The 16429-nt window shown below is 42.7% G+C and overlaps 2 protein-coding genes across 6 annotated transcripts; one reads left to right on the top strand and one right to left on the bottom strand.

Annotated features, from left to right (window-relative positions):
- The first annotated feature begins 222 nt into the window (after nt 1–222).
- On the top strand, nt 223–1031 carry LOC125227204 (M-phase phosphoprotein 6). Its single transcript, XM_048131456.1, has one exon. The coding sequence runs from the start codon at nt 403–405 to the stop codon at nt 916–918; it is 516 nt and encodes a 171-aa protein (XP_047987413.1). The 5' UTR covers nt 223–402; the 3' UTR covers nt 919–1031.
- Nucleotides 1032–2680: 1649 nt separating this feature from the next.
- LOC125227202 (katanin p80 WD40 repeat-containing subunit B1-like) lies at nt 2681–15627 on the bottom strand. Of its 5 annotated transcripts, none has more exons than XM_048131452.1 (16): nt 15335–15627; nt 15124–15254; nt 14713–15046; nt 14185–14383; nt 13667–13820; nt 13338–13512; nt 12771–12902; nt 11906–11962; nt 11041–11214; nt 9389–9493; nt 8670–8775; nt 8467–8593; nt 7688–7819; nt 4152–4264; nt 3977–4051; nt 2681–3744 (listed from the first exon to the last, which is right to left on the bottom strand). In XM_048131452.1, the coding sequence occupies exons 1-16, from the start codon at nt 15363–15365 to the stop codon at nt 3489–3491; spliced, it is 2301 nt and encodes a 766-aa protein (XP_047987409.1). In that variant the 5' UTR covers nt 15366–15627; the 3' UTR covers nt 2681–3488. The 5 variants fall into 5 exon arrangements, with proteins under 5 accessions (XP_047987409.1, XP_047987408.1, XP_047987410.1 ...); XM_048131451.1 differs by having other exon boundaries at nt 9389–9532; nt 15335–15626; XM_048131453.1 differs by lacking the exon at nt 9389–9493.
- Between the last annotated feature and the right edge of the window lie 802 nt (nt 15628–16429).

The following is a 16429-nucleotide window of genomic DNA, read 5'->3' as shown; positions in this document are numbered from 1 at the left end:
TACATAATATTGCGTGATAATCTGACGAAAAACACAAATCGGAATGAGCTGATATTAAAAGGAAGACTAAAAATAAAACCTGAATAATTTCATATTGCAGAAGTGAAGAAAAAAATAAAAAAAAATGAGCGCTGAATAATTTCATATTGCAAGTGGAAGCGCTGTCTCTTTCTTTAATATAGTAGATGAAAGTGATGCATCAATGGACATTGTACTGTCACATTAATGTCAAAGTTAAAAAATGTCAATAAATACAGCATGGTTATCATAGTTTGAAATAATCATACGATTCATATATTTTTTGCTTATTTTACCTCTCAACGGTTTTATCTTGTATCTCCTGAACAAGAGGTAAAATCTAGAAACAATTTACACAAGAAAATATAATATTTGGTTTGAATCATGGATCGATCAAAAAAGAAATTGCAATTGCCAAAATCCGTGTTGGATATGAAATTTATGAGAAAAACTAAAGAAAGGATAGAAAAAGAATTAGAAAACACCCAAGATCATGAAAATTTATACTCGAATATTATCACAGATGAGATGCGTACTGCGTCTGGTAACTATGTATCAGAGTCCAGTTTTATATTTTGCGAAGACTTGTTGGAAGGAAGACTATCTTTTAAAGGGATGAATCCAGAGATTGAACGTCTTATGAGAGCTGACAAAAATGAAGATAGTGATGATGGGGAGATGCAAAAAGATATCTCTGATGATATATTAGCCAAGAAAATGGATGCATTCCATAAAAGAAAAAGAGAATCGAGCGATAAAAAACCACAAGGACCTAGCAATAAGAAGAAGAGATTTCACGAACAACCCAAGAAAAAGGGCAAAAATCAGAAAATAAATTCATCAAAGTCAGCTTCTAAAACAACCTCATGGACCACAATCGTAGATGTAGAATCTGAGTAAAGCGGTCTAGATATGTCCATGTACAGAATATTAATATGTACTTGAGTACATGAAAATTAATTGTTTCACCATGTTTATTGTCAGGAAGAAATAAATTTATATGACAGATAAAAAAGTTATATTTATTTCAGTTGATTTATTTCTTGTAGTTAAATAATTATTTTGTTAAATTTTACATGATTATTCAGTCTATTCAATTAACATTTGTTGTCTAATAACTTAAATTAAAACTTGCAGGTGTAATTATCTGTACAACTACCCTACAAGTATGATAAACTACAACTTCTACTAATCAAAATAGAACATGGATGTATTGTGTTATTCCACAAACATTCTTGTATGGCAGTTCTGTGTATATTTTTAAAATCATTACCATTCTTTGCAAGCCTGGGACCCAACAGTATAAAAATAAAAGCTTCAATGGTCTTAATAATATGTAAGACTGTTGAAGCTTTATTTTTGGCTTTAACCCTTTACCACATACAGTTAAAATATTTGTTTAAATTTGATCATTAATAGCTGTTCTTAATAAATATTAATTGTAAGTGGTAATGGGGTAAAATAAGTACACTATCCATTTCCCTCAAAATATATTGAGAAGAATAACAAATTATATTATGGACTACTCATAAGGACAGGAGTTTTCTGGATAAGGTCATAGTTATTGTGTTAAATTTAAAACTTAATGGAGTTATGCTTGAAAACATCCTACTGCTTAAATATAGATAGGGGACTGAATACTTACCAGCAAAGAAAATGGTAACTTTGCAGTACAAGTGCACAGATTATAATGCTGTATGGTTATTTTATAAAATATAATGAAATGAGTCTCATGATATAAAGTTCAATTTGTTAAATTATAAAATAATACTAAGTACCTACTTAAAACTAATGGGACATTGTAACCAAACAAGGACGGAATATAAAAAAAGCAATTTGAGTTTAAAACTAATGACATATAATGGAATTATGCCCATTTTGATTTACATTCCTGGAGATAAATGATGACATTTAATACTTTTTAATTTCAATGTGGATATGAATCTCTTTTTGAAATCATATATATATGATTGCAAGGTTTCTCAAAAAGTAAAAAAAAAACTTACATCCATACTAATATTATAAATGGGAAAGTGTGTGTATGTGTCTGTTTGTTTGTCCGTCTTTCACGGCAAAACGGAGCAACCAATTGACGTGATTTTTTAAGTCGAGATGGAGAGTGACATAGGCTACTTTTTGTCTTTTCTAACCCCCTACTTCCCTAAAATGGCGGGTGCAAGTTTGTATGGAGCATTCAGCAATTTTCGAATTTAACGCGAGCGAAGCCGCGGGCTAAAGCTAGTAATTAGATCTTGCCAGTCTGGAAACCAAAAGTAGTATCTTAAACAATGTTTTGTCACATTTTTTCGGAAAGTTTCACAATAGTACATTACATCAGAGGCCGGGAAAATGAGGATTTCCGGCCAAGTGGGTATATACGGCCGAGCGAGCGTGCGAGCGAGGCCGGATAGGGATACGAGGCCGGGAATCCGTTTTCACGCCGAGGCATGTATAGTGCTTTTCTCAAACATACAATGAAATAAAAAAAAATGCTCTAAAGGACAATATTTTATAAAAAAAAGTTACTTTGCAGGCCTAGGCCTAAAAAATAATATGAAATCCCTTTACAGTCCTCTCGAGTTGTTGCGCCCAAAAAGCGATACTTCCCAGCCCATTTTAAGGAACGTAAAGACAATATTTCATTGCATGTTTGAGAAAAATATATAAATTTAATACTTAATTAGAAGGTCACTTCAAAATGCATCGTATCTATGTATAGAAATAAATAAAGTTATAGTGTAGTTCATATTGTTTTTCCATAATATTTTCATGGATATGCACAATCTTGGCATGCTATTATAGTCAGTATTGGTACGAACAGTACTGACGTTCACAGAAGAGTAGAGTTACTGAGAAAATACAATGACAACTATTATGCACTACACCTATACTCACGTTAAGTGAGCTTTAGAAGAGCAAGAACTTGCACGTATACGTCACATTGGCGACTGTTAACGAACACTTAATTCAAAACTTGATTAGATGTCATAATTCTCGCTAGTCTAAACCTCCCTTTATGCCCAACCATGTAGGTGGACAGTCAGATATTAAATATGATGGACATGGACAAAGTGCCAAAATATGAATGCACGTATCACAATGTGTCGGAATAAGGTCATATATACATATTTTTAGCACTTTGTGTGCATATTTATTGCCTTAACTGTACCTATTACAGGCATATAAGCATGGTCGCGCGATAAATGATAAGAAATCAGGCCGTCCCTATCGCATTTACAAATAGTGCGATAGGAACGGCCTGGCAGGCAAGCATAGTCGGGCGATAAATGATAAAACATCAGGCCGTCCCTATCGCATTATTTGTAAGTGCAATAGGGACGGCCAGATGTTTTATCATTTATCGCGCGACCATACTTGCCTTGCTGATGTTTTACCATTAATCACGCAACCATGCGTGCCTGCCAGGTGTCGTCTATGTTATGTGTATAACGTCATCTCGTCGGCGTCGGTCAGTCGAGCCCCTGCTGCATGAGCGTGTGCAGGTCGCGGAAGGCGGCCCCGAGGCGGCCCTGCAGCGTCTGCCGCTTGAGCAGGAAGGCGCGCACGTCGACCAGCAGACGGTGGATCTGCACGCACTTGGCGTAGCGCTCCTCGCGCGGGATGTCCACGCCGAGCGTGCGCACCGGCGCCGACACGTTCGCGCGCACCACGGACGAGAAGTTGCGCACGATCAGCCGGAGGGCGTTGCAGCCGCATTGCATGTACCTGATACGATGTAACAATTTGCATTTAAATGCGCTACTTGGTTCCTTATCTATTATCTTGTTATACAGACATGTGGCCGTCAACGTCACATGAATAATGCAACGGTTCTATAACAGTCCGTTTTATATAAAACTATAATCCCTGCCATCAAAGACGCTAACTGCTGGATTGGCGAGCGCCTGATTAACGAGTATCTACTGTATAGCAATTAATGATCTTGAAGTATACTTACGATTCATATTTGCTCTGTAGTAATTCGTATATTTTAGGAAGCATTAAAAGGCAAATATCTAAATTCCAGAGTGACCTGAAAAAATACAATAAATTATAATTAAACGATTATTATTTATTACTCAAATGTAGGTATTGTTTTAAAATATGTATGAAATTTTCAAAGGGTAACTTACGGTTTATTCGCCATGACGTTCAAAATATCTAAAATGACTGATGTGTCCTCCAGTGCTATTACTGATTCTAAGGCGGATTTCAAATTTTTATTGATCCGAACTGAATGGAATATCTGAAATAGAAAACGAACAATTAATTTAAGTACCCAAATAAAATTTAACGACTGTTAAGTTATGAACTACATAATAGCCTGCTGATTTAACGTCTGTAATATTCACGATCATAACGCCACACCCAGAGCGGAACATTTTGAGAAGCTTGTATATAATACAAGTTGAGGGATCACCAGTTAGCGCTAATGTATTAGAATGTAGATGGTGGTCTAAGGCAGTAATTGCTTGTATGGGCGAAAAAATTTGATATTTGATTTACACTCGTGGCTTGTGGATCGGATCGCGTCTCGCCTCGCCGATTGTGGTTGTATTCTTGATGAGTAAGTAACCTTATCATTCATAAACTTCACTAAAGTTAACAAGCCGATAAAAATCGTTTGTCCCTTTCTATCACACCAATACGTATGGTTTATGAATGAGGGGGTAAATGTGTAGGTTGTAAGTACCTGCAGCGAGCGCTGGCGGGCGCAGAGCACGGCCATCATGGAGTCGTGTCCGCGCATCATGACGCCGAGCACCTCCTGCTCGCTGGGCTCGGGCCGCTGTAGTGCTAGAGACAGTGGACGGTACCTGCAGCGAGCGCTGGCGGGCGCAGAGCACGGCCATCATGGAGTCGTGTCCGCGCATCATGACGCCGAGCACCTCCTGCTCGCTGGGCTCGGGCCGCTGTAGTGCTAGAGACAGTGGACGGTACCTGCAGCGAGCGCTGGCGGGCGCAGAGCACGGCCATCATGGAGTCGTGTCCGCGCATCATGACGCCGAGCACCTCCTGCTCGCTGGGCTCGGGCCGCTGTAGTGCTAGAGACAGTGGACGGTACCTGCAGCGAGCGCTGGCGGGCGCAGAGCACGGCCATCATGGAGTCGTGTCCGCGCATCATGACGCCGACCACCTCCTGCTCGCTGGGCTCGGGCCGCTGTAGTGCTACAGACAGTGGACGGTACCTGCAGCGAGCGCTGGCGGGCGCAGAGCACGGCCATCATGGAGTCGTGTCCGCGCATCATGACGCCGAGCACCTCCTGCTCGCTGGGCTCGGGCCGCTGTAGTGCTAGAGACAGTGGACGGTACCTGCAGCGAGCGCTGGCGGGCGCAGAGCACGGCCATCATGGAGTCGTGTCCGCGCATCATGACGCCGAGCACCTCCTGCTCGCTGGGCTCGGGCCGCTGTAGTGCTAGAGACAGTGGACGGTACCTGCAGCGAGCGCTGGCGGGCGCAGAGCACGGCCATCATGGAGTCGTGTCCGCGCATCATGACGCCGAGCACCTCCTGCTCGCTGGGCTCGGGCCGCTGTAGTGCTAGAGACAGTGGACGGTACCTGCAGCGAGCGCTGGCGGGCGCAGAGCACGGCCATCATGGAGTCGTGTCCGCGCATCATGACGCCGAGCACCTCCTGCTCGCTGGGCTCGGGCCGCTGTAGTGCTAGAGACAGTGGACGGTACCTGCAGCGAGCGCTGGCGGGCGCAGAGCACGGCCATCATGGAGTCGTGTCCGCGCATCATGACGCCGAGCACCTCCTGCTCGCTGGGCTCGGGCCGCTGTAGTGCTAGAGACAGTGGACGGTACCTGCAGCGAGCGCTGGCGGGCGCAGAGCACGGCCATCATGGAGTCGTGTCCGCGCATCATGACGCCGAGCACCTCCTGCTCGCTGGGCTCGGGCCGCTGTAGTGCTAGAGACAGTGGACGGTACCTGCAGCGAGCGCTGGCGGGCGCAGAGCACGGCCATCATGGAGTCGTGTCCGCGCATCATGACGCCGACCACCTCCTGCTCGCTGGGCTCGGGCCGCTGTAGTGCTAGAGACAGTGGACGGTACCTGCAGCGAGCGCTGGCGGGCGCAGAGCACGGCCATCATGGAGTCGTGTCCGCGCATCATGACGCCGAGCACCTCCTGCTCGCTGGGCTCGGGCCGCTGTAGTGCTAGAGACAGTGGACGGTACCTGCAGCGAGCGCTGGCGGGCGCAGAGCACGGCCATCATGGAGTCGTGTCCGCGCATCATGACGCCGAGCACCTCCTGCTCGCTGGGCTCGGGCCGCTGTAGTGCTAGAGACAGTGGACGGTACCTGCAGCGAGCGCTGGCGGGCGCAGAGCACGGCCATCATGGAGTCGTGTCCGCGCATCATGACGCCGAGCACCTCCTGCTCGCTGGGCTCGGGCCGCTGTAGTGCTAGAGACAGTGGACGGTACCTGCAGCGAGCGCTGGCGGGCGCAGAGCACGGCCATCATGGAGTCGTGTCCGCGCATCATGACGCCGAGCACCTCCTGCTCGCTGGGCTCGGGCCGCTGTAGTGCTAGAGACAGTGGACGGTACCTGCAGCGAGCGCTGGCGGGCGCAGAGCACGGCCATCATGGAGTCGTGTCCGCGCATCATGACGCCGACCACCTCCTGCTCGCTGGGCTCGGGCCGCTGTAGTGCTAGAGACAGTGGACGGTACCTGCAGCGAGCGCTGGCGGGCGCAGAGCACGGCCATCATGGAGTCGTGTCCGCGCATCATGACGCCGAGCACCTCCTGCTCGCTGGGCTCGGGCCGCTGTAGTGCTAGAGACAGTGGACGGTACCTGCAGCGAGCGCTGGCGGGCGCAGAGCACGGCCATCATGGAGTCGTGTCCGCGCATCATGACGCCGAGCACCTCCTGCTCGCTGGGCTCGGGCCGCTGTAGTGCTAGAGACAGTGGACGGTACCTGCAGCGAGCGCTGGCGGGCGCAGAGCACGGCCATCATGGAGTCGTGTCCGCGCATCATGACGCCGAGCACCTCCTGCTCGCTGGGCTCGGGCCGCTGTAGTGCTAGAGACAGTGGACGGTACCTGCAGCGAGCGCTGGCGGGCGCAGAGCACGGCCATCATGGAGTCGTGTCCGCGCATCATGACGCCGAGCACCTCCTGCTCGCTGGGCTCGGGCCGCTGTAGTGCTAGAGACAGTGGACGGTACCTGCAGCGAGCGCTGGCGGGCGCAGAGCACGGCCATCATGGAGTCGTGTCCGCGCATCATGACGCCGACCACCTCCTGCTCGCTGGGCTCGGGCCGCTGTAGTGCTAGAGACAGTGGACGGTACCTGCAGCGAGCGCTGGCGGGCGCAGAGCACGGCCATCATGGAGTCGTGTCCGCGCATCATGACGCCGAGCACCTCCTGCTCGCTGGGCTCGGGCCGCTGTAGTGCTAGAGACAGTGGACGGTACCTGCAGCGAGCGCTGGCGGGCGCAGAGCACGGCCATCATGGAGTCGTGTCCGCGCATCATGACGCCGAGCACCTCCTGCTCGCTGGGCTCGGGCCGCTGTAGTGCTAGAGACAGTGGACGGTACCTGCAGCGAGCGCTGGCGGGCGCAGAGCACGGCCATCATGGAGTCGTGTCCGCGCATCATGACGCCGAGCACCTCCTGCTCGCTGGGCTCGGGCCGCTGTAGTGCTAGAGACAGTGGACGGTACCTGCAGCGAGCGCTGGCGGGCGCAGAGCACGGCCATCATGGAGTCGTGTCCGCGCATCATGACGCCGAGCACCTCCTGCTCGCTGGGCTCGGGGCCGCCGCGCACGCCGCGCCGCGTGCCGTCTAGCGCTTTCTGTATAAACAAAGTAGATATCATCTAATATGCTTGCAGCACTGGTTAGCAGTTAGTGTGCGGTTTCGCATCAATGTGAAGATCGCCTAATGTACTGTTTTCGGTCGGGGGTCGGCTAACTTTTAAGGAAGGCAGTCAACAGCAGTAGAAATCACTTGTTTTAGGAAAACCAGGAAGCCGCATATCTTGAATTCAGGGCTGTAAAACACTAACATGTTCATATTTAGCTCACTTGAAGAGTAGAGTCAATTGTACTATTAACGCGGCGCCTTTTATTCAAAATAAATGAGACAAGTGAGAAAATTAAGTTATCTACCTAACAATACGAACCTAACCTACCTAAACCTGTTTGAAAAGTTTGACTGTGTCGGATTCGCTTTTGACGAGAGAAACGCTACCAACCTAAATCTCGGTATGCCAGATTCGCATTTGGACAAAAACGCAACAGCCGCTACAGGCCTACGTCTTCGTCCGACTACATCTCGATTGGTATTGGCAAAACGCGAATTAGTCAGAGAGCGTTTTAGACAGACCCGGACAAAAGGATTTTTTTTACAGTAAAGATAAACGCCTATTATCTACATAGGGAGATCCCTAGATAGGGCTGAATGCATAAAAAACACATTGACTAAAATAAATGTACGTACTGGTAAAAACTCGTCGAGGTCCAAGCCGACGGGTCTATCCGTGGCGAAGGGCACGAACTCCGGCTCATCCGTATCTGTAGGCCGAGACACGGCCACGGTTTCCCGCACTATATTGTCTACTCGTCGTCTACAAAACAAAAACAATTATTGAAAATCTTGATGAATATGTATTTCTAGTTAATTTAATTAGACATGGACAGTACCTTGTTGTTTCTGAAGAAGTCCTGGTAAACGAAAGTGACCGTGGTCCTAGTGACGGTGGAACTAATGACATTTCACTATTGCTGGATCTTAATAGGTTTGCCGATGCTGAAAATGAAAAACAAATTACCGCTGATGAACTCAGCTACGTTAAAAGAGCGATAGTCAGGTTTTTATTTTTTGCAGTGACTATTAGGTATCATCAAATTCACGTTGTCATGAAAATAAATACATATTATATCTCGTAAAAAGACTGGTCCTCCTGAATAGATTCACAAATTTAAGCAACAAAGAGTCTTTCGCTATAGTTACCATATTTATAATTGGACCATCTTCAGTGGAGGCTATCTGCTTATGTTAGTCTATATATTTTTCTAGAGCAACCTTAGCCCATTTCCAGTAGGCCTAGCACATGATGGCCGCGGGAGTATGTCGCCGCGAGATAGACTACCCGTCCTTATGTCATTAATACAGTTAGAAGAAGACGTGGCATCTATCTCGCGGCGACATACTCCCGCGGCCATCATGTGCTAGGCCTACAGGCATACATAGAGATTATAAAATCTCAACTTTATAATTCCAATTGAAGGTTCAAATTAGACCGAGCTTTTGATAAATACGACTTGTGTTATACCGTATATATTTAGAATACCTTCAATATTGGCGCAGCCTAGAGAAGGGCTAAGATGATCTCAAAGTCTAGATAATAAATTACACTTACACATGTCAGTAGATTTAGATTCTTTACATGAGTTATGTCGGTTAAGCGAGTTGGCGGCGTGAGTCTGGGGCATGACATAGTCCCGAGCGGTAGCCTTGGGCGGCGCTGTGAATGTGTTATCCTCTTTAGTGTTCTCCGCCGACCCTGGGTTAAATGGGCGTATGAAATATACACATATACATACATTTATGCAGGTCGATTCAAAAATCTGGCATGAAGAGTTGAGAAATGAGTGAATGAAAATATCCGTGCATAATATTGTCCAATAGAATTAGCTTGAAGGCTTTGACTTTGTAGGTACGTGTTTTGGAATTTTGGAGACTTTGTAGTACAAGGGACATTCATATGAAATTTCGTTCATTCCGTCCGTGCCAGCTCGTGAATCGACCTGTGAATAATGAGTCATTAGATGTTGTTATATTGTTGGAGATTATGTGACTGTACGGTTTTTAAATTTAATGAGTGATCAAAACAGTATCCCATTAAAATTAGAATTATAGTCCTAATTATAGGCTAGTTTCCTATACTTAAAATAAAATATTTTATGCAGTGCACGAAATAAAGCACCACATAATTAGAAGAAAAATATGGACAGTAGTTATTTTTAAACTAATTTCTATTTAATAAGTCAAAGAGAAAGATAAAAAGTAAATGAATTGATCGTGACGTCACTCCTCAGTATTTCATAGTAATTCCATATTATCAAATCGTTTTAACAGATCATAAAAAGAAGCTGATTTGACTAGAAGGAGCGGGCGGGCGTGCATACAATCAATGCAGCATCCACTCAGGCCACTCGTATGAGCTTCGATTGTTTGACATGCACGCCGCACGCCGCACGCCCCGCCCCGCTGCACATGATCCTGCACTCAGGCTTACCACAGAATATATAAAAGTACAAGTACAGAAGGCTCACTCTCAACAACCTGTCAAAAGACTGCATGCGACATTGATTTCTATTGCGCAGCGTGAAGGTTGTCAAAATGTATGGGCCGCGAACTCGCGGCCGTTGAAATGTACGGAAGAAACGCGGAGTGAGCCGCCCCTGGCCTTACACTTAGGCCGCCTTTACATCGGTAAGTTGCTTACGTAAATCTTTCGTAAGCAACTTATGGATCCATTTACACTTATGAAAAACTTATCGTAAGTTTTGTGATTTTCAACTTACTGGAAGTTTACATTGTTGCAAGCAACCAAAGTTGAAAGGAAAAAAAACTACCGCCCTAGTTACTTATTCGTAAGTCCAAAAGTTATCAATTTATTTCGATAAGCTGTGAGTCGCTTCCGTAAGCAAACTCGTATCCATTTACACTTGACAGTTTTCAGCTTACGAAAGTAGTCAAAACTTACCGTAAGCTGCTTACAAAAACAATTTACATTCAATCAATCAATCAATCAATCAATCAAAATATTCTTTATTCAAATAGGCTTACAATAAGCACTTTTAAATTGTTGTACAATATTCATCTTATTCTAAATATCAGAGCAATTTATTGGTGCAATCAATATTGTTTTAAAACTACATTGATTTAATAAAATGATATCAATCTAAATTGCGGTAAAAAAAGTTTTGCACAAGTCTCTTACGTACGCGGTAAAACACACAGGTGTAAAGGCGGCCTAAGATTGACGGGTAGAGCAGTGCATCTTACTGGTGAGCGAGTCGGGTTTGGTGGTGGAGGTGGGTATGCGCGAGTAGTCGGCGCGGTGGCGCTGCGGCGGCGAGGGCTGCGGCGCGGGGCGCGGCAGCTCGTCCAGCATGAGGTTGCGCAGCGACGCGCACAGCCCGCCGCCCGCGCCCAAGCCCAAGGTCAGCCCCTCCTCGGCTACCAGTCATACAGAACGTACTCTCACAAAACTGTTTTGTTACAAAAAGGCGGCAAAAAAAGTGCGGTCGATTCCCATACAAGTTTCAACTGAAGAACCATCTTTTATTGGAAACAAGAATTATTGCCTGAAGGCTGATTGAAACAGTTCAAGATTTAGCGACTAGGTACTGTGATTCAGCCACTCAATCGAATGCCGTAAATACCATTTAGTTATTGAAAATAGCATGCAACATGAAAAATCTTTAAATTTGCAGTTGTAGGTACATGTTATCGTAAAAAACAAAATAATAAATAAAACTTAACTGTGATCAATAATGAAGACTGATTTTCATAGGCTTATTAGATATTTTTTATAATGTATAGTCTTATACGACTGGTTATTGTACAACTGGTCTGGCGCAGTCGGTAGTGACCCTGCCTGCTACGCCGCGGTCCCGGGTTCGAATCCCGGTAAGGGCATTTATTTGTGTGATGAGCACAGATATTTGTTCCTGAGTCATGGATGTTTTCTATGTGTATATAAGTATTTGTATATTATATACATCGTTGTCTGAGTACCCACAACACAAGCCTTCTTGAGCTTACCGTGGGCCTCAGTCAATCTGTGTAAGAATGTCCTATAATATTTATTTATTTATTTATTACATTTCTAACAATTTTTGAAGTATTATAACGAGATGTCTCTTACCTGGCAAAGAGTAGTCTTCAGAGGATAAACTATTTTCTGGTGGTGGCGTACGATTCACTAAAATAAAGCATAATTTACAGGTTAAACAAAACATCTTTCATCCAACCAAATATCAGAAATTTAAGAATGTATCGCTAAATTCGCTAACAGGGTGAAGTACATCAAACGCTTGTATTAAAAGACTGCTTAAGCCACTTGAGGGTAAATTAAAACATTACATGACCAAATAAGAAGGTTGAAGACAGTTCGCTCAGCGAATGGTCCACTCGGTTTTGTATTTGGTTGGTTAACCGACAAATGTTGGAACTAAACATATAAATTATTTGTATGCGTCTAAAAGCACATAACCTAAGTTTTTTATAGCGTAAAGTGCATTAGGGTAACTCATCTAGTAAGAAAGTCGCATAAAAATCACCATTATTTCCATCATATCAAGAATCCCCTTTCGGAATTACCAGAGCATTTCTGTCATTCGGAATTACCAGAGCATTTCTGTCATTCGGAATTACCCTAATGCACCTTACTAATCAGGAAGTTTAGGAAACGACTTATCTAAGGCCGCCTTTACACCTGTAAGTTACTTACGTAAATCTTTTGTAAGCAACTTATGATTCCATTTACACTTATGAGAAACTTATCGTAAGATTTGCTTACGGAAGTTTTATGATTTTCAATTTACTGAAAGTTTATATTGTTCTAAGCAAGCAAAGTTGAAAAAAAAAATCTAATGCCCTAGTTACTTATTCGTAAGTCCTGCTTACCAAAGATTTACGTAGGTAACTTACAGGTGTAAAGGCGGCCTAACTAAATGTAACATTTCTAAATGTGCCTAGTCCTACACTAGAGGCCGGGTGAGAGTACTCACATGCCCGGGAAGGGCGGAAGATTTCTGTGTAGTCTCGGATGTTGGAGATGACGGCTCCGCCCTCGTCCGCCTCCGTGCCCGACGTCGACTCCTCCATGGTCTTCTCGTCCAGGGGGGTGGACTTGTGGATCACTACAAATATGAAAACAAGAATTAGAATACCTAAGAGAACTATGATACATTTGAAAACAACTTAAGCATATAAGCTGCTTGATTTGAGGAAATATTGATTTGTTTACAAATAATTACATGTTTTTAATAGAAAATATTCTTTGTTCAAGATTTATACCGGACCCCGAGAAGTTCTAACCTTCTAACCATGCTTCAACAAAGAATGCTACATTATTTTGTACTAGAAACACATATTTTGATATTATTTTTATCATAAAATTTAATACCTGACTTTAAAGTTATTATAACTCACACTAAAACCAAATCAACTTATATCTGCATGTCTTCTATTCTATTCCTCTTATCTTAGTATTTAATGAAATATTGTAAATCTGGTTGCATTTTTCGATCTGTTGAATAAAATTCTAATTATAGAACTGATGGTATTATAATTACCTTCTTTACATGGTTTTTCCTTTGAGAAACTTTTTCTAACAGACTGCCCTTTTTGGAAGGGTGACAGATCTTGTATGGGAGGTGGTGCCACTGGCGGCGGTCCACCAAAGGGATGGACCTTGTTGAGATCAACCACTGACAAACACACGTAGGTGGAATGGAAGGATCCAGCAATCTGTAATTACATATACATTAGTTACTACATTAATTAAATTAAATAATTAACCCAAATAGAATATTATTAATTTTCTTCTGCAAACAATTACCTAACTGCAGAAAAGTTACGTCACAACTGAATCACTTGAACAAAAAGCTGTCGTAGTACTTACGAGTTGTGTATGAGCAACTGTGATGTCATGTATTTGACCCCAGTTACAGCCGTGTACAGTGTCAAACACTCGAGCAGGCTCCCAGCCAATGACATGTAAACCATCATTGCCACATCCCAAAAGAGTTGTGCCATCCTCGCTGAACACCATAGACCTAAAACAACCATTCAAGACTTCTGTAAATAAATCAACATAGGCAACATAATTATATGGTATAGGAAAACTTCATATAGAAAAACAAGCTTTTTTCACTTAACACCTTCGCTGCAAAAATGAAGTAAACTAGCAACTAACACTCAGTTGGTTATAAGGTTTTTTAGCCTGATACCGCAGCAAAGTTGTATCTGTCTGAGCTTGATTAAAAAACCCGGCAGATCATGAAATCATTAAGTATGCTGCTGTGAACCATAAAAGAACATTTTCTCAGTCCCTAATTATCAACCTATTTCTCTATATCTGAACAATATGTCATAAAAACTCTTATTATACTTAAGTTATGAAAGTTTTTAGTATTATACCTAATAGATGTATTCTCCTTTTCAAACTTAGAGACCAACAGAAATTTCTCCATGTCCCAGAAGTTGACGGTCTTGTCCATACTGCAGCTGGCCAGGAGGAACTCATGGGGGTGGAACTTCACGCAAGTCACAGCCGCCGTGTGCTCCCTGAACTCCTGCAGGACCTTACCCACTCTTACATCCCACACTTTTACAATGCCTAAAAAAAACAAAGCATAATTAAATTGCAGGACAAACATTTTGAGTGTTCGGTTATGAATATATAGGATAAATGTGCAAAATTTTTAGTGTAATCTTAACATGATAATGTTATAAATTGAACTGATATAATCTGTTAATTTAAAATAATCAGGATTTATATGAATGTTCTATTTTCAATTCAATATAGTGCTTAATGTACTAAAGTGTAATGCATTTCATAAAAATTCAGGGAGCTATTCTAGTGATCTGGTAATATTGCTGAAAAAAATGTATAAGCAATCTACACCAATATAGGTAATAAGATAATAAGTGAATACATTTTTTTACCATCTTCACATGCTGAAGCAATCCATTGTCCATCCGGACTAAACTGCAAACTGTTAACAGCAAGTCTGTGACTAGAATATGTCACAATACAGCCCCTCTTCCTTGTGTCCCACAGTTTGATATTGTTATCACAAGACCCTGTAGTTAAATAATCCCCATATGGATGGAAATCCATACATTTTATTGCTCCTTTGTGCCCTGTAAATGTTCTGAGTAGCTTTGCTGCCTCCAAGTCCCATATTTTCAGTGCCCCAGTCTGTGAGCCAGCACAGACTAAATCTTCAGAGTGGCCAAAACATACACATTCCACCGGTGTTGTGTGCCCACTCAGACTCTAAAAAATTTAATTGATTTAATACCATTTTCTACATACAAACACAAAAGAGATTTATGCTGTTGTTGATCTCTCACCATCAAACAGCTTTGCCTGCCAATGGCCCAAAGATTTACTTTCTTGTCATCGCCACCAGTGGCAAGGACTTGATTGGATTTGTGTCCCATGGCCAAACAGTTGACATTCGCCTTGTGGGCGACAAATTCTTCTGTAACATTGAACCATGGTTAACTTCTATCTCGTTTATTAACTAGGACGTTTACATATTCATTTGAACGGCATACGTACGTAGTTTCCATGATCTTCTAATTGTACCCATGATTACTTGTTGTCTTCAAAGTTCCATTCCATTTACGGAGAAGTTAACCTTGTGAATTATGTGAAAGAAAGCCAAAACGTATCAAACATGCATGATGCGATTACTTATTTGTAGAACTTAAATTTATAGTGATAGATTGAGGGACAAACACTTGAAATCTTGATTAAGGTATTTACTAAACTGTTGTTTTTATTTAGAATCAGCCTAAAATGAAAATGAATTGGATGGATTATGACATTAGGAAGTACCACAGATACAGTTGACGTATTAAAGTTGTACCAGACAAATTACATCATTTACATCTTGATCGGAACTGTCAGACTGCATCGGTCCCGAACGTCTGTCTACAGTAGTTATTATAGATATTGTGGAAATTCCCACAGGAGGTCCTTGGAACAATAGGAAGGCACTTTGGATTATCCGAACGTTATTTATTTATAATTTATTAATATTGATTTACACAAACATGTTTACATCATCAGTCCTGTCAAAAGAGTGTCGTTTGAAAACTCAAAAGTCTGCACATAGACAACTGAGGTTCCAAACTTAAATTTGGTCAAGCATGAGTCGATTGCATATTCAACCTTCACAATAACACACCCCCTCAATCGACTCTGCTTGAAGCGTTAGTACATACTTTACAACTTTTATCTAATACTTTACAACTTTTATTTAAAAGGCCACAATCTCATTTCCAGAACAATATTTCAAAAACTTTCATCACATTAGTTTACCAAAAAACAAAAGGTTTCAAAAAACATTATCATCAAATATTAATTAGTACATATCTACATGTACTCTCATATAATATAAACTCCCACTAATCGACACATCACTACTAATATATAAATAAGTAGTTAATTATTCAGCTTCTCGCCTCATATTATTCTTTATTCTCCCACTCGATACATCGCTACAAATATATAAATAAACAGTTAATTATTCTACTTCTCGCTTTATATTTATCTTTATTCTCCCACTCGATACATCGCTACTAATATATAAATTAACTACATCTATCTCCCTTATTTATTCCACCTCTCGACTCATACTTATCTTTATTC

The sequence above is a fragment of the Leguminivora glycinivorella genome, chromosome 6 (assembly GCF_023078275.1).
Source record: "Leguminivora glycinivorella isolate SPB_JAAS2020 chromosome 6, LegGlyc_1.1, whole genome shotgun sequence".
Lineage (NCBI taxonomy): Eukaryota > Metazoa > Arthropoda > Insecta > Lepidoptera > Tortricidae > Leguminivora > Leguminivora glycinivorella.
The sequence above is the reverse complement of the archived record's forward strand: the minus strand, read 5'-3'. Positions and strand labels throughout refer to the sequence as shown.